General features: G+C 44.3%; 1 protein-coding gene across 1 annotated transcript; it reads right to left on the reverse strand.

The window, feature by feature from the left end:
• Nucleotides 1-7,684: 7,684 nt before the first annotated feature.
• Nucleotides 7,685-8,949, reverse strand: LOC138657101 (uncharacterized). Its single transcript, XM_069744634.1, has 2 exons — nucleotides 8,839-8,949; nucleotides 7,685-8,748 (listed from the first exon to the last, which is right to left on the reverse strand). The coding sequence occupies exons 1-2, from the start codon at nucleotides 8,850-8,852 to the stop codon at nucleotides 7,764-7,766; spliced, it is 999 nt and encodes a 332-aa protein (XP_069600735.1). The 5' UTR covers nucleotides 8,853-8,949; the 3' UTR covers nucleotides 7,685-7,763.
• Between the last annotated feature and the right edge of the window lie 13,574 nt (nucleotides 8,950-22,523).

A 22,523-nucleotide genomic window follows, 5' to 3' on the forward strand; every position in this document is an offset into this window, starting at 1 on the left:
CCCTTGTGAATCAAAAAAAATGCTTGCTAAAACATAATTTTAGAGGAAGGAAAAATGATTTTTTATTTTCACGGCTCTGCGTTGTAAACGTCTGTGAAGCACTTGGGGGTTCAAAGTGCTCACCACATATCTAGATAAGTTCGTTGGGGGTCTAATTTCTAAAATGGGGTCACTTGTGGGGGTTTCTACTGTTTAGGCACACCAGGGGCTCTGCAAACGCAACGTGACACCCGCAGACCATTCCATCAAAGTCTGCATTTCAAAAGTCACTACTTCCCTTCTGAGCCCCGACGTGTGCCCAAACAGTGGTTTACCCCCACTCATGGGGTATCAGCGTACTCAGGAGAAACTGGACAACAACTTTTGGGGTCCAATTTCTCCTGTAACCCTTGGGAAAATAAAAAATTCTGGGCTAAATAATTATTTTTGAGGAAAGAAAACGTATTTATTATTTTCACGGCTCTGCATTATAAACTTCTATGAAGCACTTGGGGGTTCAAAGTGCTCACCACACATCTAGATAAGTTCCTTTCGGGGTCTAGTTTCCAAAATGGGGTCACTTGTGGGGGGTTTCTACTGTTTAGGCACATCAGGGGCTCTGCAAACGCAACGTGACGCCCACAGAGCATTCCATCAAAGTCTGCATTTCAAAACGTCACTACTTCACTTCCGAGCCTCGGCATGTGCCCAAACAGTGGTTTACCCCCACATATGGGGTATCAGCGTACTCAGGAGAAACTGGACAACAACTTTTGGGGTCCAGTTTCTTCTGTAACCCTTGGGAAAATAAAAAATTCTGGGCTAAATAATTATTTTTGAGGAAAGAAAACGTATTTATTATTTTCACGGCTCTGCATTATAAACTTCTATGAAGCACTTGGGGGTTCAAAGTGCTCACCACACATCTGGATAAGTTCCTTTGGGGGTCTAGTTTCCAAAATGGGGTCACTTGTGGGGGGTTTCTACTGTTAAGCCACATCAGGGGCTCTGCAAACGCAACGTGACGCCCACAGAGCATTCCATCAAAGTCTGCATTTCAAAACGTCACTACTTCACTTCCGAGCCCCGGCATGTGCCCAAACAGTGATTTACCCCCACATATGGGGTATCAGCGTACTCAGGAGAAACTGGACAACAACTTTTGGGGTCAAATTTCTCCTGTTACCCTTGGGAAAATAAAAAATTGCAGGCTAAAAGATCATTTTTGAGAAAATATTTTTTTTTTTTTTTCATGGCTCTGCGTTATAAACTTCTGTGAAGCACTTGGGGGTTCAAAGTCCTCACCACACATCTAGATTAGTTCCTTTGGGGGTCTAGTTTCCAAAATGGTGTCATTTCTGGGGGATCTCCAATGTTTAGGCACACAGGGGCTCTCCAAACGTGACATGGTGTCCGCTAATGATTGGAGCTAATTTTCCATTTAAAAAGCCAAATGGCGTGCCATCCCTTCCGAGCCCTGCCGTGCGCCCAAACAGTGGTTTACCCCCACATATTGGGTATCTGCGTACTCAGGACAAACAGGACAACAATATTTGGGGTCCAATTTCTCCTATTATCCTTGGCAAAATAGGAAATTCCAGGCTAAAAAATCATTTTTGAGGAAAGAAAAATTATTTTTTATTTTCATGGCTCTGCGTTATAAACTTCTGTGAAGCACCTGGGGGTTTAAAGTGCTCAATATGCATCTAGATAAGTTCCTTGGGGGGTCTAGTTTCCAAAATGGGGTCACTTGTGGGGAGCTCCAATGTTTAGGCACACAGGGGCTCTCCAAACGCGACATGGTGTCCGCTAACAATTGGAGCTAATTTTCCATTCAAAAAGTCAAATGGCGCGCCTTCCCTTCCGAGCCCTGCCGAGTGCCCAAACAGTGGTTTACCCCCACATATGAGGTATCGACGTACTCGGGAGAAATTGCCCAACAAACTTTATGATCCATTTTACCCTACTGCACATGTGAAAATGAAAAAATTGAGGCGAAAATAATTTTTTTGTGAAAAAAAAGTACTTTTTCATTTTTACAGATCAATTTGTGAAGCACCTGAGGGTTTAAAGTGCTCACTAGGCATCTAAATAAGTTCCTTGGGGGGTCTAGTTTCCAAAATGGGGTCACTTGTGGGGGAGCGCCAATGTTTAGGCACACAGGAGCTCTCCAAACGCGACATGGTGTCCGCTAACGATGGAAATAATTTTTCATTCAAAAAGTCAAATGGCGCTCCTTCCCTTCCGAGCCTTACCATGTGCCCAAACAGTGGTTTACCCCCACATGTGAGGTATTGGTGTACTCAGGAGAAATTGCCCAACACATTTTAGGATCCATTTTATCCTGTTGCCCATGTGAAAATGAAAAAATTGAGGCTAAAAGAATTTTTTTGTGAAAAAAAAGTACTTTTTCATTTTTACGGATTAATTTGTGAAGCACCTGGGGGTTCAAAGTGCTCACTATGCATCTAGATAAGTTCCTTGGGGCGTCTAGTTTCCAAAATGGGGTCACTTGTGGGGGAGCTCGAATTTTTAGGCACACGGGGGCTCTCCAAACGTGACATGGTGTCCGCTAAAGAGTGGAGCCAATTTTTGATTCAAAAAGTCAAATGGCGCTCCTTCCCTTCCAAGCCCTGCCGTGCGCCCAAACAGTGGTTTACCCCCACATATGAGGTATCAGCGTACTCAGGACAAATTGGACAACAACTTTCGTGGTTCAGTTTCTCCTTTTACCATTGGGAAAATAAAAAAATTGTTGCTAAAATATAATTTTTGTGACTAAAAAGTTAAATGTTCATTTTTTCCTTCCATGTTGCTTCTGCTGCTGTGAAGCACCTGAAGGGTTAATAAACTTCTTGAATGTGGTTTTGAGTACCTTGAGGGGTGCAGTTTTTAGAATGGTGTCACTTTTGGGTATTTTCAGCCATATAGACCCCTCAAACTGACTTCAAATGTGAGGTGGTCCCTAAAAAAAATGGTTTTGTAAATTTCGTTGTAAAAATGACAAATCGCTGGTCAAATTTTAACCCTTATAACTTCCTAACAAAAAAAAATTTTGTTTCCAAAATTGTGCTGATGTAAAGTAAACATGTGGGAAATGTTATTTATTAACTATTTTGTGTCACATATCTCTCTGGTTTAACAGAATAAAAATTCAAAATGTGAAAATTGCGAAATTTTCAAAATTTTCGCCAAATTTCCGTTTTTATCACAAATAAACGCAGAATTTATTGACCTAAATTTACCACTAACATGAAGCCCAATATGTCACGAAAAAACAATCTCAGAACCGCTAGGATCCGTTGAAGCGTTCCTGAGTTATTACCTCATAAAGGGACACTGGTCAGAATTGCAAAAAACGGCAAGGTCTTTGAGGTCAAAATAGGCTGGGTCATGAAGGGGTTAAACACAGCTGGACTCCAATGAAGGAGTAGAACCATCTCAAGGAGGATCACAAGGAAATGGACAGTATAAGACTTAAGGCCCCTTCACATTTAGCGACGCTGCAGCGATACCGACAACGATCCGGATCGCTGCAGCGTCGCTGTTTGGTCGCTGGAGAGCTGTCACACAGACCGCTCTCCAGCGACCAACGATGCCGGTAACCAGGGTAAACATCGGGTAACTAAGCGCAGGGCCGCGCTTAGTAACCCGATGTTTACCCTGGTTACCATGCTAAAAGTAAAAAAAAAAAAACACTACATACTTACCTACAGCCGTCTGTCCTCCAGCGCTGCGCTCTGCTTCTCTGCTCTCCTCCTGTACTGTCTGGGAGCCGGAAAGCAGAGCGCTGGAGGACAGACGGCTGTAGGTAAGTATCTAGTGTTTGTTTTTTTTTACTTTTAGCATGGTAACCAGGGTAAACATCGGGTTACTAAGCGCGGCCCTGCGCTTAGTTACCCGATGTTTACCCTGGTTACCAGTGAAGATATCGCTGGATCGGTGTCACACACGCCGATCCAGCGATGTCAGCAGGAGTCCAGCGACGAAATAAAGTTCTGGACTTTATTCAGCGACCAACGATCTCCCAGCAGGGGCCTGATCGTTGGTCGCTGTCACACATAACGATTTCATTAACGATATCGTTGCTACGTCACAAATAGCAACGATATCGTTAACGATATCGTTATGTGTGAAGGTACCTTTAGGCTGTATTCACACTTTGCGGATTTTGCTGCGGATCCGCAGCGGATTTGACCGCTGCGGATCCGCAGCAGTTTCCCATGAGTTTACAGAACAATGTAAACCTATGGGAAACAAAAAACGCAGTGCACATGCTGCGGAAAAAAACCGCGCGGAAACGCTGCGGATTACATTCCGCAGCATGTCACTTCTTTTCTGCGGATTTTCACCTGCTCCAATAGAAAATTGCAGATGAAAATCCGCAGAAGAAAACGCAGTAAAAACCGCGATAAATCCGCAGTAAAAACCGCAACGGGTTTTCACTGCGGATTTTGGAAATCTGCTGCGGAAAAATCCGCAGTGGAATCTGCAAAGTGTGAACATAGCCTTAAAGGGAAGGTACCGCGTTTGTAGATCATTAATTAATCAATGTAATGTAGCATAACATGCTGTTATAACCCAGATTTGAATGCATGTAAAACAGATTTCGTGTAATATATGAGTAGAAAGAAGGAACTGGGGGCTGACATCTTGGTTTTGCAGCAGTAGCACGTCACTATCAGTGTCAGATTACGGCACCCCATGGACATAGGAGATAATAGACTGGCTCGGACCCTATCTGTAACATTGCAGCAGCATTAGCAGTGAGCTGGGCACGCCTCTGTGGGCTGCACAACTCACTGCTGTAGGTGTGACTAGTTGCCATTTTATTAGAGCCCTGTGCTATCTGCCGAGCTCCACTTGCTCTCTATCACAGGAGAGAAGAAGCCCTCACTTCTCCTCTGTACTCCAGGCAGGCACATCCTGGGCAGACATCCTCTGCTCCTCACACTGCCCTGTGTGCTTCCCTCTGCTCTGTCTCCACCTCCCCACTTGCACAGAGTCCCAGTGATCTCCGGTAAACTGCACTCTCTCTCTGTGCGGCGTGGGGGATCTCTGTGCGGCGTGGGGGGGTCTCTGTGCGGCGTGGGGGGGTCTCTGTGCGGCGTGGGGGGGTCTCTGTGCGGCGTGGGGGGGTCTCTGTGCGGCGTGGGGGGGGTCTCTGTGCGGCGTGGGGGGGGTCTCTGTGCGGCGTGGGGGGGTCTCTGTGCGGCGTGGGGGGGTCTCTGTGCGGCGTGGGGGGGGTCTCTGTGCGGCGTGGGGGGGTCTCTGTGCGGCGTGGGGGGGGTCTCTGTGCGGCATGGGGGGATCTCTGTGCGGCGTGGGGGTGTCTCTATGCATGTATGCAAGCATCGTCCGATGGGACTACAAGTCCCATCGGACGATGCCTGCTACAATGACAGTGATTGACACATTAGCCAATTATGGGACAGTAATAGTCCCATCATCCGGCTAATGTGTTGAATGAAAAAAAAAAATACTCCATACATACATGCCACATACATGTCACATACATGCTACATACATGCTACATACAATACATTCATACATTACATACATATAGACATACAGTACATGAAACATAGATTTCATACTCACCATTAGGCCGGCGTCACACTTGGCGTAAGACATTACGGTACGTTTTCTACGTCCGTAATACGCGCGTGATACGCCAAAATGTCTCCGTAATCTCTCTCCGTAGTTCTTGCGTCGCCTAGGTGTGGTCGCGTATTTTGCGCATGTACTGGTCCGTGTGTAATCCGTATGTGATCCGTATGGCGTTTTTACCACGCACCATTCCAAAATGGACATTTAACGGTTTTCTGGCCTGCAAATCATTTAAACCATCATTAACAACACTATTTAAGCCCTCGACAACAGGTGTCCCCCTCCCATATGCCCTATATGTTCTCAAGCATATTTTGGCTGTGGTACTTGGAGCTCCCAAACATGTCTGACCATGTGTATTTAAGCACAACTCAGCGGGTGTTGCTTCACTGGGTGTTGTCTCGTCGCTTTGGCCAGCCATATACGGTCAATGCAGATCCGCGAAGGAGGAGACAAAGATTGTGGGTCCATCCTCTATTGACCCAACGCCCGAGTAAAGGACATTTCCAGAGACTCTATTCATCTTTGAGGGCCCATCCAGACAAATTTTTCCTGTATACTCGCATGTCCATCAGGACTTTTGACATGTTGCTGGAGATCTTACGTCCTGGACTCACCTATCAGGACACCTGGATGAGAAAAGCCATCTCTGCTGAGGAGCGTCTGCTCCTAACCTTACGGTATGTATTTAGACCTTTTAGATTTTGTTGTGTTGGCCAATGTGTTTTGTCCTACTATGTTTCAGTTCCTTAACTTAGACATGAGGCCACAAGCACATTTCTAAAAATGTGTTTAATATTTGATTATAGTAATACTGTGAAATGTCCCTTTTTGCTTACTCAATAATCACAGAGAAAATTTACTAGACACTTGTGTTTCGTCCTGTTTTCATATTCCTCATGTTCCTTTATTTTGTTTTCCTTGTTTTTCAGCTTCCTGGCCACAGGCTTGTCCTATGCGGGTCTACACCTGGAGTTTCTCATTGGGCGTTCTACCATTTCAGTCATTGTTAGGACAACCTGTTCCCAAATATGGCTGAAACTTAACGAAGTTGTGATGCCAGAGCCAAAAATGGATGATTGGCTCAAAATCGCCACTGGATTCCAAAATACTTGTGACTTCCCTAACTGCATTGGAGCTGTGGATGGGAAACATATCAGGGTGCGTAAGCCGCCGAACTCTGGTTCCCAATTCTACAATTATAAGCAGTTTTTCTCTGTAGTTATGTTAGCAGTTGCTGACAGCAACTACAGGTTTATAATTGTAGACATTGGGGCCTATGGCCGAACTGGAGACTCTAGGGTCTTCAATTCGTCCATAATGGGTCGCCGGCTACGTGACAACCAGTTGAACCTCCCACCACCACAACAACTCCCAGGCTCCAATGCGGAAGCAGTGCCTTTTGTTTTGGTTGGAGATGAGGCCTTCCAACTGACGAGGCACGTCATGAGGCCTTACCCCAGGCGCAACCTTGACCACCGGCGTAGGGTTTTTAATTTGAGACTTACCAGGGCACGGAGACTGGTTGAGTGCGCCTTTGGGATTCTTGTAGCCAAATGGCGTGTTCTTCAGTCTGCAATTCAGCTGAGTGAGGCTTCAATCAATGAAGTGATCAAAGCCTGTGTAATTCTACATAATTTCACCAGAATACATGATTGTTTGTCTACTAATTTGCAAAATCACGTCATGACCAATCATAGTAGGCCTCCCCCATATGTCCCTCCTCGGCGACGTCCCCTTTCTGGCCTAAAAGTTTGGGATGTGTTCACCAATTATTTTTTGAGTCCTCAGGGTGCCACTCCCTGGCAAGACTATGCAATTTTGCATGTGTAATTATTTTTGTACCTAAATTTTGCCATTATCAAGTTTGAAAATATGTCTGCTGTGTTTAATTTGTTGACATATGGTTCTGATCATATCATGTGTGTGTGAGTTAAGAAGAATGAACAGAGTGCATACATAGTTTTTTGTTAAGTAAAGGCAATTTTACTTCTTAAACTTGTTTTTGGTTTTTTTGTTTGTTTTGGCATAACCAATCTTTGTGCACAAAAAAAGAACAGTTTTTTTTTAACAAAAAAAAAACCACAAAGTAAAATAAAAGCATTACAGCTTGCTTTTTAAGCACAAACCAAACCAAATGTCTTAAACAAATTAAAAAAAAGTTGTACCCAACATTACAAGTCCTGGTACGTAGGAAGGGGAGAAGTGGATTGGTCTGGGTCACCATCAGATGGCCTTTGCAGGCCCAATTGTCCAGCAGCCTGTGCGGCTGTTATAGTGGCTTGCGGGAAATTCTGCCTGCTCTGATGCTGGCCACTTTGATGAGTGGGGCCTGGATTTGGGAGATAACCCTGATGTTGCAGCCCATATGTGCGGGAATCATACCCCAACCCAAAATGACCATATTGTCCAAACCCAGGTTGGGACCAGCCTCCAGCACTGGGTGCGGACAAGTGGCCATATTGGGATGGTTGATGATATCCTGCAATATGGTGCTGATGTTGCCATTGTTGGTTAGTTGGTGGTTGGGGTGGAGGTGTTGGCTGACGTGGAGGGGGTGCTTCAGATCCTTGGTGCGCATGCTGGCCTTGTAGTCTCGGAGGCCGCAGAATATTTTCAGGTGACATCTGCCACTGTTCAATCATCTGCATCAGATTGTATGGGTTATTTGGGGGGGTGCATGCGTCAATAAGGATCTGAAAACACCCTCTCAAACGCAGCCTCAACTCCCGCTCTATGGAGCGTAAATACTGGGCAAGGCTCCGTGTGAATCCCTCCTCCCCATCATCCTCTCGAACCCGGGCCAAATAGTTCATGACCCCAGCATCCACGTTTTGCCTGCTTTGGCGAAGCTCTCTCCTGCGTCGTGCACGCTGGGGTCTGACTGCAGCCTGTGGGGATCGGTCCAGGGCAACAGTTGGGCTGCTGCTATTACCAGGGTCATCCTGGCTAGGTGCTGCTGCTGCAGAAGAGAACTGTGGGCCCTCTGGGTTTTCTTCAGAAGCAGCTGGAGCTGGGTGGGCAGATGATGAAGATGCTGTAGGTCTTGCGCAGGAGGGAGCAGCAGATGGACCAGCCACCTCTTCACCTTCTCCAACTGGGTCAATGACCAGTTCTGAGTCCGACCCTGTCTCCCTGTCAGTGAGGTTAGACTGAGTTCTGCAAAGATAAATTTGACCAGTTACTATGTTTTTTGGAATCATCTCTCAACATTCAAAAATTAACCCATTTTGAGATGTTTTTACTTACGGCCTGAGGTCCATGCTGGGGTTAAGGAAGGTTAGGCGGTCAAAGTAGATGTATTTTTTTTTTTTTGGAGGGGCCCCGGCTCCACTTCTCTCCCGCTGCTGCCTCTCCCTCCTATACTGGTTCGGATACTCCGCCACCTTGTTGTAACATCATCCACTGAAACAACAAAAAATACACACATTGCTTAGACCATTATGCAGAGTGCTCACACAAGGTGTAATGGAGTACACAGATTGCAATGTAGCATAGAAAGAGGCTTTTGTGGCTCACATTAAGCCAGAATTTCCTCAAAAAAATACAAATTATGAAGAAAGGCCACAAGGACAGAGTCAGCTAACCTCTATCACAGAAAAACAAATTACTGGAAAACCATGTTATTAAGGGAACACCTGTTCTAAACCTTAATCAAATCCATTTATCATATCCAGCACCATGTATATACTGCTTGGATATATATAACTTTAAGGATGAATTAATAAATTAAGGTTTAGCAATTCAAAGTAGTAAGGGCCTGCTGTTTAGCAAGAACATTACATTGCAAACATGGGTGTACTTACTTATTTGTCGCTGGGCCGCACGTGGCTGCTGGTCATACTGGGGGAAGAGGGACCCACACACGCTCCTCCATGCAGCTTGTTTTACTGCCCTGTTGGCATAGTTGGGGTCTCTTTGGTCCCAGATTTCTGGCCTCTCCTGGATCAAAATGATCAGCATGTCAACATTAATTATGCGGGCCATGCTGAATCTCTCACTCCGTGGAGGCGTGCAGCAGACTTCCGGGTTCACTGTCTGGCTTTTTCAGCTAATTAGCATGTCTCACCTGCCTGATTGATGGCTTTCGAAAGTTCAGGACATCTGCCAGTGAGGTGCGTATTTCTCGCAATGCACACGCATGGTCCGTATGCATTCCGTATTATACGCTCTCCCATAGACTTGCATTGGCGTTTTTTTTGCGCAATACGCTGACAAACGCTGCATGCTGCGATTTTGTACGGCCGTAGAGGAACGTATAATACGGATCCGTAATATACGCCTAAAAGGACTAGACCCATTGAGAATCATGGTGCCGTATGTTTAGCGAGTTTTACGTACGTAGATTATGCGCTCTTACGCACGTAAAACTCGCATGTGTGACGGCGGCCTTACTTGTCACTTTGTTCCCCGAAGCCAGTGTCATCTGTAAAAAAAATATTAAAAAACAAACAACCAATATACTCCTTGTCCGCAGAAATCCACGAGTGTCCCACGACGATCTCCCGTGGAGAGCAGCAGCATCAGATAATGCGACTGCTCTCTAGGGGCTCCAGGAACACAATGACAGCAGGAAGGTATCCTTCCACCACTGTATTCCTCCGCCGCTGTAAAAAAAATAGTCCCTAGTCTCACTTTATGCCATTGGTGTATGAGAAATTTTCCCACGCAGCTATTGCCATAAAGTGAGACCTTGCCCTAAGGTAACCTCTCAGTGATGCACTGCAGGAGCCATTGTCTCCTGTCAGTGTGTCACTGAGGGTCCTATAGAGCAGTGACATCACCCGATGTCACTGTTCTATAGGGGAGATCGTCGTGGGACACTCGATATTAATTGGACTACGGCGGATAGGTAGTATACGGTTTATTATTTTACGTTTTTTGCAGGAGCTGAAGTATGGCAAGTATGGTGAAATGAAGAATATTAAAATACTTTTTTCCTAATGTGTGCGTGTTTTTTTTTAACCCTTTCCTACTATTGGATTAGTAATGGATAGGCATCTTATTGACGCCTCTCCGTTATTAACCCGGCTTAATGTCACCTTACAATAGCAAGGTGACATTAACCCTTCATTACCCCATATCCCACCGCTACACGGGAGTGGGAAGAGAGGGGCTAAGTGCCGGAATTGGCGCATCTTACAGATGCGCCATTTCTGGGGCGGCTGCGGACTGGTATTTGTAGCCTGGGGGGGGGGGCAATATCCATGGCCCCTCTCTAGGCTATGAATATCAGCCTGCAGCTGTCTGCGTAGCCTTTCTGGCTATAAAATATAGGGGGACCCCACGCAATTTTTTTTTTTTTTTTAGGTCCCCTTATTTTAATAGCCAGTAAAGGCTATACAGACAGCTGCGGGCTGATCTTCATAGCAGGCTACAGATATTGGCCCCCGGCCGTTGGCTTTCCCCCTCTGGCGCAGAAAATTGCACGGGCGCCCACGCGTTTTTTTTTGTTTTTTTTTATTCAACCCTCACAAAGGCCTCTTTCACACTTGTGTCGGTACGAGTCCGTCGCTATGCGTCGGGCCGACGTACCGACGCACGTTGTGAAATTTGTGCCCGACGTGGGCAGCGGATGCAGTTTTTCAACACATCCACTGCCCATTCTGAAGTCTAGAAGGAGGGGGCGGAGTTTTGGCAGCGCATGCGCGGTAGAAAATGTCGGACACGCTGGACAAAAAAGTTCACTTGAACGTTTTTTCGTGCCGACCGTCCGCCAAAACACGACGGATCCGTTGCACGACGGACGCGACCACGCGACGTGTGGCCATCCGTCACGATCTGTCGCTAATACAAGTTTATGGGAAAAAAACGCATCCTGCGAGCACATTTGCAGAATCCGTTTTTTTCCGCCAGATCCATTTTTTCCACCGGATCCATTTTTTTCCGCCGGATCCGTTTTCCCGCCGGATCCATTTTTTCCTGCTGGATCCGTTAATTCCCGCCGGATCCGTTTTTTCCCGCAGGATCCGTTTTTTTCCACAATTTCCTTTTTTTTTCTGTCAGATCAGGTTTTTTTTTCCATCGGATCCTTTTTTTCCCGCCTGATCCGTTTTTTCCCGCCAGATCCGTTTTTTCCCGCCGGATCAGTTTTTTCCACAAGTTCTTTTTTTTTATCTGCCAGTTCCGTTTTTTCCCGCCGGATCCGTTTTTTTCCACAATTTTTTTTTTTTCTGCCAGATCAGTTTTTTTTCCCATCGGATCCTTTTTTTCCGCCTTATCCGTTTTTTCCGCCTTATCCGTTTTTTTCTGCCTTATCCGTTTTTTTCCACAATTTTCTTTTTTTTCTGCCAGATCAGTTTTTTTTCCATCGGATCCTTTTTTTTCCCGCCAGATCCGTTTTTTTCCGCAATTTCCTTTTTTTTCTGCCAGATCAGTTTTTTTTTTCCATCGGATCCTTTTTTTCCCGCCTGATCCATTTTTTCCTGCCGGATCCATTTTTTTCAACAAGTTCTTTTTTTTATCTGCCAGTTCCGTTTTTTCCCGCCGGATCCGGTTTTTTTTTCCACAATTTCCTTTTTTTTTCTGCCAGATCAGTTTTTTTTTCCATCGGATCCTTTTTTTCCGCCTTATCCGTTTTTTTCAGCCTTATCCGTTTTTTTCCACAATTTCCTTTTTTTTCTGCCAGATCAGTTTTTTTTCCATCGGATCCGTTTTTTCACGCCAGATCCGTTTTTTTCCACAATTTACTTTTTTTTCTGCCAGATCAGTTTTTTTTTCGCCGGATCCGTTATTTTCTCATTGAGTTGTATTAGTGCCGGATGGCCACACGTTTCATCCGTTTTTTGCAGGATCCATCAAAACAGCTGTTTCCGCCGGACGGAAAACACATACAGAGGAACGGTTGAATCGCGATCTCACCTGCCGCTATTGCGGGCACATGTCAGTCATGTTTTTTTCTATTGACAGATTGGGCGATTCTGAACGCGGCGATACTAAATATGTGTAGGTTTGATTTTTTTATTGTTTTATTTTTGATGGGGCAAAAGGGGGGTGATTTAAACTTTAATTTATTTTTTTTTTCATATTTTTAAAAACATTTTTTTTTACTTGTGCCATGCTTCGATAGCCTCCATGGGAAACTAGAAGCGGGCACAACTCGATCGGCTCTGCTACATAGCAGCGATCATCAGATTGCTGCTCCGTAGCTGAATTACAGGCTTGGTATGAGTGCCGACCACAGGGAGGCGCTCACAGCAGGCCGGCATCAGTAGCTATAGAGGTCTCAAGGACCTTCTATGGTTACCATCCTGACGCATCGCCAACCCCTGATCATGTGACGGGGGTGGACGATACGCTCATTTCTGGCCGCGCGGCTGGAAGCTGTAGTTAAATGCCGCTGTCAGCATTTGACAGCGGCATTTAACAGGTTAATAGCGGTGGGTGAATTGCGATTTCACCTGCCGCTATTGCGCGCACATGTCAGCTGTACAAAACAGCCGACATGTCGTGACTTTGATGTGGGCTCAACGCCGGAGCCCACATCAAAGGAGGAGACACGACATGCGCAGAACATGTTGCATTTTTTACTGCGATGCGTTTTTCCCCCAGAAAAAACGCAACATATGCACAAAAATTGCGGAATGCATTATAAATGATGGGATGCATATGTATGCATTTTTAAATTGTTTTTATCACATTTTTATAGCGAACAAATGCAAAAAAAATGCGAAAAATCCTGAACGTGTGCACACAGCCTCAAGGTGTATCTCCCCATCACACTCCATATGTGTCTCACTCATCATACTTCACGTCTCTTTCTCTCCCATCAGTCACTCTTAGGCCGGGGACACACACAACGTATAAAAAAAAGGTCCGTTTTTGATGGACGAGAATCGCACAAATGTTACCAAAACAGTGATCCGTGTGCAGTGCGAGGATGCGATTTTCTCGCATCCAATGATCCGTTTGGCATCCGTGTGACATCCGTATGGTGAGATTTTCTCACACACTTGCAAAATGAGCAAATAATGGCTGAGCCTTTCCTGTCACCTGCCCAATGCCTGAGAATTTCTCGCACGTCACACTGATGGTCCATGTGCTGTGCGATTTTTTTTCTCACCCCCACAGACTTTCATTGGCGATTCTCGGCCGAGATACGCTGAGAATTGCAGCATGCTGCGATTTCACTCGGATCCTGAATACGGCCGAGAGAATATCGGATGATGGGAGCTGCCCCATAGATTAACATTGGGACGAGTGCTATGCGATTTTTTTTATCGCATTGCACTCGTCCGTATTGCGGTCTAGTGTGACCCCGGCCTTAGCCATACAATGCATCTCTCCCCTCCCTCCATAATGCCTGGCTATTCACTGCAGAGGTGGAGCTCCCAGACAGCTCCTAATGCTGCTCCATGCACACCACACGTCTTCACTCTTCTTGGGTCCAGATGCTGCTGAGTCCACTGTGTTCTGCTCCTCTGTAAACACGCTGTCACTCCGCTGCAGTAACTGCTGGTGATAGCAGGTCACAGGGCAGTCACACACAAAATGGTGCTGCCCTGTGATGCTGCTCTTCATTCTTACTGTTGGGGCAGTAACTGCTGACATCACCATTTCCCTCCCCTTTTGGGTGGTCTAATATCCCTGGGGCAGAGCTGCTAAATCTTACTATAGCTGCTTGAGGTCTAAAACGGAAAATGCTCCCCCTAGTGGTAAATATGTATATTTGTAGAAAAATATATAATATTTTTCATATAGAAATGTTTGCAAACAGTGCAAACATTGCATTAATACATTTTAATTACTATTTTAAGCTTAATTTCACAAAAAAACAAAATACGAGAAAACTGGTGGCACCTTCCCTTTAACTATCAGTGTCTGAGCAAAGGGTCTGAATACTAATGACCATATGATATTTCAGTTTTCCTTTTTTAATAAATGTGCAAAAATATCTTCATTTCTTTTTTTCAGTCAAGATGGGGTGCAGAGTGTACATTAATTAGAAAAAAATGAACTATTTTGAATTCACCAAATGGCTACAATGAAACAAAGCGTGAAAAATTTAAAGGGGTCTGAATAATTTCCGTACCCACTGTATACTCCATATTCTCCCGTTCATATATTTTGGATATTCCTTATTATTTAGCTTAGACAAAACTTAGTTGATAAAGTCGGAAGTGGATTACAAGTGTTTTTAATACATTTCCGCTGAGGAAACAGAATAAAAATGTATCTACAGTTTTGCCTTATATCATTCAAATTTATAGGTAACACCCAAAAATAAAAATCATTTTTACTCCTAGAGAAATTGACATTTTGCAAAATTTAAAAATGCACTTGGGGGCCATTTTTCATTAGATAAATAAAGCACGGTAGGCATGACAGTTCTACAAGTCACAATCAATTAGCTTGAACTGTTGTGAGTTCCGTTCTGGAGCTCCCTCCTGTGGTTGCTAATGGTATTTTTGCGAGTTCTGCCCTTTGGCTCCCTCTGGTGGTTTCGAGTGGAACTGCTGCTTCGTTAGGTAGCTGTGGCAGCTGCTTTCACTAATCGCCTTGCCTGGGTTTGTTATTTAAACCTGCTCTGGGCTTTAGTCCATGCCTGCTGTCAATGTTCTTGGTTGGATTTTATTCTTCCCTTGGATTTCTCATATGGCCAGTCCTTGTCTGCAAAAGATAAGTTTTGCTAGTTTTGTTTGTCCATTTGTTTGGACTCTATTGCTTTGCATTTTGTCTCTTTTGTCCAGCTTGTCACTATGTCTTATTTAGGCTAGCTGGAAGCTCTGGGAAGCAGATTTGCCCCTCCACACCGTGAGTCGGTGTGGAGTTCATTTTTGTAAACTCTGCGTGGATTTTGTAGTTTTTAATACTGACCGCACAGTATCCTTTGCTCTCTGTCTATCTAGTTTAGTTTTGGCCTCCCTTTGTTTGAATTCTAATTTCATTTCTGAGTTTGTCATTTCCCTCTCCTTTCACAGTCAATATTTGTGGGGGGGCTATCTTTCCTTTTGGGGGTTTCTCTGAGGCAAGATAGCTTTCTATTTCCTTCTTTAGGGGTAGATATATCTGAGGCTGTGACGAGGGGTCTAGGGAGTGTCAGGAACATCCCACGGCTATTTCTACTTGTGTTGTTAGGATTAGGGACTGCGGTCAGTAGAGATACCACCTTCTCAGAGCTCATTCCATGTTGCGTTTTAGCCACCAGGTCATATCAGTGTGGCCACTTAACCACCAGGTCATAACAGTACAGCAGGCCAGGAATGAATTAAATGCATCCCAAAAGAAGGAAAAAAAAAAGAGTTCTGAACCATTTTTTTTTTCTGTGCTCTGTTCTGTCTTCTTTTTCCTCTTGATATCTGGGTGGTGCTGGATATATGCTCTGGTATGGAGGTTCAGGGTTTGTTTTCTCATGTGGATCAACTTGCTGCAAGAGTCCAGAGTATCCAAGATTATATTGTTCAGACTCCGGCTCTAGAGCCAAGAATTCCTACTCCTGATTTGTTTTTTGGGGACAGATCCAAGTTTTTGAACTTTAAAAATAGCTGCAAATAGTTTTTTGCTTTGAAACCCCGTTCTTCTGGTGATTCCATTCAGCAAGTGAAAATCATCATATCCTTACTGCGTGGTGATCCTCAAGACTGGGCATTTGCTCTTGAAACAGGGAATCCGGCATTATTGAATGTAGATGCATTCTCTCAGGCGCTCGGATTGTTGTATGACGAACCTAACTCTGTAGAGCATGCTGAGAAAACACTGTTGGCCCTGTGTCAGGGTCAGGAAGCGGCAGAGTTATATTGCCAGAAATTTAGAAAATGGTCTGTGGTCACTAAATGGAATGAAGAAGCGCTGGCTGCTATTTTCAGAAAAGGTCTTTCTGAAACCCTTAAAGATGTTATGGTGGGCTTTCCTACGCCTACCGGTTTGAGCGAATCTATGTCTCTAGCCATTCAGATTGATCGGCGCTTGCGTGAGCGCAAGGCGGTGCACCATATGGCAGTGTCCTCTGAGCAAAGTCCTGAGCCTATGCAATGTGATAGGATTTTGACTAGAGCAGAACGGCAGGAATTCAGACGTCAGAATGGCCTGTGTTTTTACTGTGGTGATTCAGCTCATGCTATTTCTGATTGCCCTAAGCGTACTAGGAGGGTCCCTAGCTCTGTTACCATTAGTACTGTGCAGCCTAAATTTCTCTTGTCTGTTACCCTGATTTGCTCATTGTCGTCCTTTTCTATTAGGGCATTTGTGGATTCTGGCGCTGCCCTGAACGTAATGGACTTAGAATTTGCCAAGCGCTGTGGTTTTTCCTTGGAACCTTTGCAGAGTCCTATTCCCTTAAGGGGGATTGATGCTACGCCATTGGCCAAGAATAAACCTCAGTACTGGACACAGTTAACCATGTGTATGGCTCCAGCACATCAGGAAAATATTCGTTTTTTGGTGTTGCATAATTTGCATGATGTTGTTGTGCTGGGTTTTCCATGGTTACAGGTACATAATCCAGTGCTGGATTGGAGAGCTATGTCTGTGACTGGTTGGGGTTGTCAGGGGATACATAGTGATATTCCTTTGATGTCCATTTCTTCGTCCCCTTCTTCTGAAGTTCCTGAGTTTTTGTTGGATTTCCAGGATGTATTTGATGAGCCCAAGTCCAGTTCCCTACCTCCTCATAGGGACTGCGATTGTGCCATTAATTTGATTCCTGGCTGTAAGTTCCCTAAGGGCCGACTTTTCAATCTGTCTGTGCCAGAGCATGCTGCTATGCGGAGTTATGTAAAGGAGTCCTTGGAGAAAGGGCATATTCGCCCGTCTTCGTCACCGTTGGAAGCAGGATTTTTTTTTGTTGCCAAGAAGGATGGCTCCTTGAGACCCTGTATAGATTATCGCCTTCTCAATAAGATCACTGTCAAATTCCAGTATCCGTTACCTTTGCTTTCTGATTTGTTTGCTCGGATTAAGGGTGCTAGTTGGTTTACTAAAATCGACCTCCGAGGGGCGTATAATCTTGTGCGTATTAAACAAGGTGATGAATGGAAAACAGCATTTAATACGCCTGAAGGCCATTTTGAATATCTTGTAATGCCATTCGGGCTCTCTAATGCTCCATCGGTATTTCAGTCATTTATGCATGATATCTGCCGGAATTATCTGGATAAATTTATGATTGTGTATTTGGATGATATTTTGGTTTTCTCCGATGATTGGGAGTCTCATGTGAAGCAGGTTAGGATGGTGTTTCAGGTCCTTCGTACTAATGCGTTGTTTGTGAAGGGGTCTAAGTGCCTCTTTGGAGTTCAGAGGGTTTCTTTTTTGGGTTTCATTTTTTCTCCCTCGGCTATTCAAATGGACCCTGTTAAAGTCCAGGCCATTCATGATTGGACTCAACCTACATCTGTAAAGAGCCTTCAGAAATTTTTGGGCTTTGCCAATTTTTATCGTCGCTTTATTGCTAATTTTTCTGGTGTTGTGAAGCCTCTGACCGATTTGACGAGGAAGGGCGCTGATGTGGTGAATTGGTCCTCTGCGGCTGTTGAGGCCTTTCAGGAGCTTAAACGTCGTTTTACTTCTGCCCCAGTGTTGCGTCAGCCAGATGTTTCTCTCCCTTTTCAGGTTGAGGTTGATGCTTCTGAGATTGGGGCAGGGGCCGTTTTGTCTCAGAGAAATTCTGATGGCTCTTTGATGAAACCTTCTGCCTTCTTCTCCAGAAAATTTTCGTCTTCTGAGCGTAATTATGATGTCGGCAATCGGGAGTTGTTGGCTATGAAGTGGGCATTTGAGGAGTGGCAACATTGGCTTGAGGGAGCCAAGCATCGCGTGGTGGTCTTGACTAATCACAAGAATCTGATTTACCTCGAGTCTGCTAAGCGGTTGAATCCTAGACAGGCTCGGTGGTCTTTGTTTTTCTCACGTTTTGATTTTGTGGTCTCGTATATTCCTGGATCTAAGAATGTGAAGGCTGATGCCCTTTCTAGGAGTTTGCCTGATTCTCCGGGAGTTCTTGAGCCGACTGGGATCCTCAAGGAGGGGGTGATTCTTTCTGCCATCTCCCCTGATTTGCGGCGGGTACTTCAGTAATTTCAGGCTGATAAACCTGACCGCTGTCCTGTGGGGAAATTGTTTGTTCCTGATAGATGGACTAGTAGGGTAATTTCTGAGGTTCATTGTTCGGTGTTGGCTGGTCACCCTGGGATTTTCGGTACCAGAGATTTGGTGGCTAGGTCCTTTTGGTGGCCTTCCTTGTCGCGGGATGTGCGTTCGTTTGTGCAGTCCTGTGGGACCTGTGCTCGGGCTAAGCCTTGCTGTTCCCGTGCCAGCGGGTTGCTTTTGCCTTTGCCTATTCCTGAGAGGCCCTGGACGCATATTTCCATGGATTTTATTTCTGATCTTCCTGTTTCTCAGAAGATGTCTGTCATCTGGGTGGTGTGTGACCGCTTTTCTAAGATGGTCCATTTGGTGCCGTTGCCTAAGTTGCCTTCCTCTTCTGATTTGGTTTCATTATTTTTTCAGCATGTGGTTCGTTTGCATGGTATTCTGGAGAATATTGTGTCTGACAGAGGTTCCCAGTTCGTTTCTAGGTTTTGGAGGTCCTTTTGTGCTAGAATGGGCATTGATTTGTCTTTTTCTTCTGCATTCCATCCTCAGACAAACGGCCAAACGGAGCGAACCAATCAGACCTTGGAAACCTATTTGAGATGCTTCGTGTCTGCTGATCAGGATGATTGGGTGACCTTTTTGCCGTTGGCCGAGTTTGCCCTTAATAATCGGGCTAGTTCGGCTACCTTGGTTTCGCCTTTTTTTTGTAACTTTGGTTTTCATCCTCGTTTTTCTTCAGGGCAGCTTGAGCCTTCTGACTGTCCTGGTGTGGATTCCGTGGTGGACAGGTTGCAGCAAATTTGGACTCATGTGGTGGACAATTTGACGTTGTCTCAGGAGAAGGCTCAGCGTTTTGCTAACCGTCGTCGGTGTGTTGGTCCCCGACTTCGTGTTGGATTTGGTCTGGTTGTCTTCTCATCATGTTCCTATGAAGGTTTCTTCCCCTAAGTTCAAGCCTCGCTTTATTGGGCCTTATAAGATTTCTGAAATTATCAATCCAGTGTCTTTTCGTTTGGCCCTTCCAGCTTCCTTTTCCATTCATAATGTGTTCCATAGATCTTTGTTGCGGAGATATGTGGTACCTATGGTTCCCTCCGTTGATCCTCCTGCACCGGTGTTGGTTGAGGGGGAATTGGAATATGTGGTAGAGAAGATTTTGGATTCTCGCTTTTCGAGGCGGAAGCTTCAGTATCTGGTCAAGTGGAAGGGTTATGGCCAGGAGGATAATTCTTGGGTTGTTGCCTCCGATGTTCATGCTCCCGATTTGGTTCATGCTTTCCATTTGGCTCGTCCTGATCGGCCTGGGAGCTCTGGTGAGGGTTCGGTGACCCCTCCTCAAGGGGGGGGTACTGTTGTGAGTTCCGTTCTGGAGCTCCCTCCTGTGGTTGCTAATGGTATTTTTGCGAGTTCTGCCCTTGGGCTCCCTCTGGTGGTTTCGAGTGGAACTGCTGCTCCGTTAGGTGGCTGTAGCAGCTGCCTTCACTAATCGCCTTGCCTGGGTTTGTTATTTAAACCTACTCTGGGCTTTAGTCCATGCCTGCTGTCAATGTTCTTGGTTGGATTTTATTCTTCCCTTGGATTTCTCATATGGCCAGTCCTTGTCTGCAAAAGATAAGTTTTGCTAGTTTTGTTTGTCCATTTGTTTGGACTCTATTGCTTTGCATTTTGTCTCTTTTGTCCAGCTTGTCACTATGTCTTATTCAGGCTAGCTGGAAGCTCTGGGAAGCAGATTTGCCCCTCCACACCGTGAGTCGGTGTGGAGTTCATTTTTGTAAACTCTGCGTGGATTTTGTAGTTTTTAATACTGACCGCACAGTATCCTTTGCTCTCTGTCTATCTAGTTTAGTTTTGGCCTCCCTTTGCTGAATTCTAATTTCATTTCTGAGTTTGTCATTTCCCTCTCCTTTCACAGTCAATATTTGTGGGGGGCTATCTTTCCTTTTGGGGGTTTCTCTGAGGCAAGATAGCTTTCTATTTCCTTCTTTAGGGGTAGCTATATCTGAGGCTGTGACGAGGTGTCTAGGGAGTCTCAGGAACATCCCACGGCTATTTCTAGTTGTGTTGTTAGGATTAGGGACTGCGGTCAGTAGAGATACCACATTCTCAGAGCTCGTTCCATGTTGCGTTTTAGCCACCAGGTCATATCAGTGTGGCCTCTTAACCACCAGGTCATAACATTGAACTGTAATATGCTGCATTTTTTCAGTAGCTAAAATATGCGGCAGCAAAAAATGCACTAAATGCTGATTGTGAAAACCTAGCCTTACAATTCCATGGCAGAAAACATGTCATTTTCACGTAGCTCAAAAACTGCCACAAAAACACGTGAGCTATGGGAACCTTATGGACCTAATAAATTACAAATCTGCTGCCCCAAGATGTTTGTGCTGTATGAATGCATACAGTAAGTAAAATAGATTAAAATATTCATATTATTAGCATTACTAATAATTAGAATAGGAAATGAATAACATTAAGAATATTAAGAATAGATACAATTATAAATATATTATGGTAGAATTTTAAATTACTGGAAAAATACAAATTTTGCAAAAGAATTATTATATAGTAATGTAATAATACCATGGTGACTATCCCTATAAGTCTCAAAAGTCCCCACAAAGCATTTCAGAAGCCAATCTACTTTTCAGTGTGCTAATTCCTTTATTATAAAAGATAATCTAACTTCGCTGAGTACTCATAATTGTAGCGGCTCGATATGCACTATTTTCAACTCTGTAGGTCTCTAGTCCTCTGCATCATCTTTATAATTAGTCTATAGGGATCCCCAGCCGTCTAAGGCAACTGTTTTAATTAAGTTAATCATGAACTGACCATAAGAAATCACAAAAGATTGGAGCTATAAGGCAAGATTTTTCCAGAATTGGTGCGCTTCCAGGAGTTTAGTTTAAACTACTGCTGCATTCATACTCCCTGTCTTAAATATTCCCAAGCTTACTGAAAAAAATGCTTTTAAGAATATACCAGATGTATTTCCTATTTTGACAAATGTCATACTTCCCTTAAATAGCATAATTATTTTATTTAGTAAAAAAATATTTTCTTGAATAAAAGCACTTGTGAGACCAACCAAATTAGTTTAAAAGGCTTATTTATAAAAAAAAAAAGTCTGTTACTGAAGAATGAATACATTTCATTTTAAGTATTTGTCAAATTACTGCATAGAAATGGTTTATTTCATTTTGCATCTTAGTTACTTAATAGATAAGATACTGTTTGTTTGAATTTTCTTTTGTGTAAATTATCATAATAATTATAATTATAATAATTTGGGGATGATCATATGTTTTGAAAAAAGTATTCATCGTATTCAATTAATTTTCCTCAAAAAAATTGGCTTATATCAAATTGGTTTGCTGAGAATTTAAACATTGCAAAGCTTTTAACTGGCAAGAAGAAAATATGTATGTAGTCGAGATACTGGGGAGCAAACAAGTGTAAAATAGGATCTTAACTGATAAAGAGATTTGATAAAAAATAGGGGAGCATTAAGGTACCGTCACACTGAACGATATCGCTAGCGATCCGTGACGTTGCAGCGTCCTGGCTAGCGATATCGTTCAGTGTGACACGCAGCAGCGATCAGAATCCTGCTGTGATGTCATTGGTCGCTGCAGAAAGTCCAGCACTTTATTTTGTCCTGTACTCCCTGCAGACATCGCTGAATTGGCGTTTGTGATGCCGATTCAGCGATGTCTTCACTGGTAACCAGGGTAAACATCGGGTTACTAAGCGCAGGGCCGCGCTTAGTAACCAGATATTTACCCTGGTTACCAGCGTAAAAGTTAAAAAAAACAACCACTACATACTTACCTTCCGCTGTCTGTCCCCGGCGCTGTGCTTTCCTGCACTGGCTGTGAGCGCCGGCCAGCCGTAAAGCA

This window comes from Ranitomeya imitator, chromosome 1 (genome assembly GCF_032444005.1).
Source record: "Ranitomeya imitator isolate aRanImi1 chromosome 1, aRanImi1.pri, whole genome shotgun sequence".
In the NCBI taxonomy this organism is placed as follows: domain Eukaryota; kingdom Metazoa; phylum Chordata; class Amphibia; order Anura; family Dendrobatidae; genus Ranitomeya; species Ranitomeya imitator.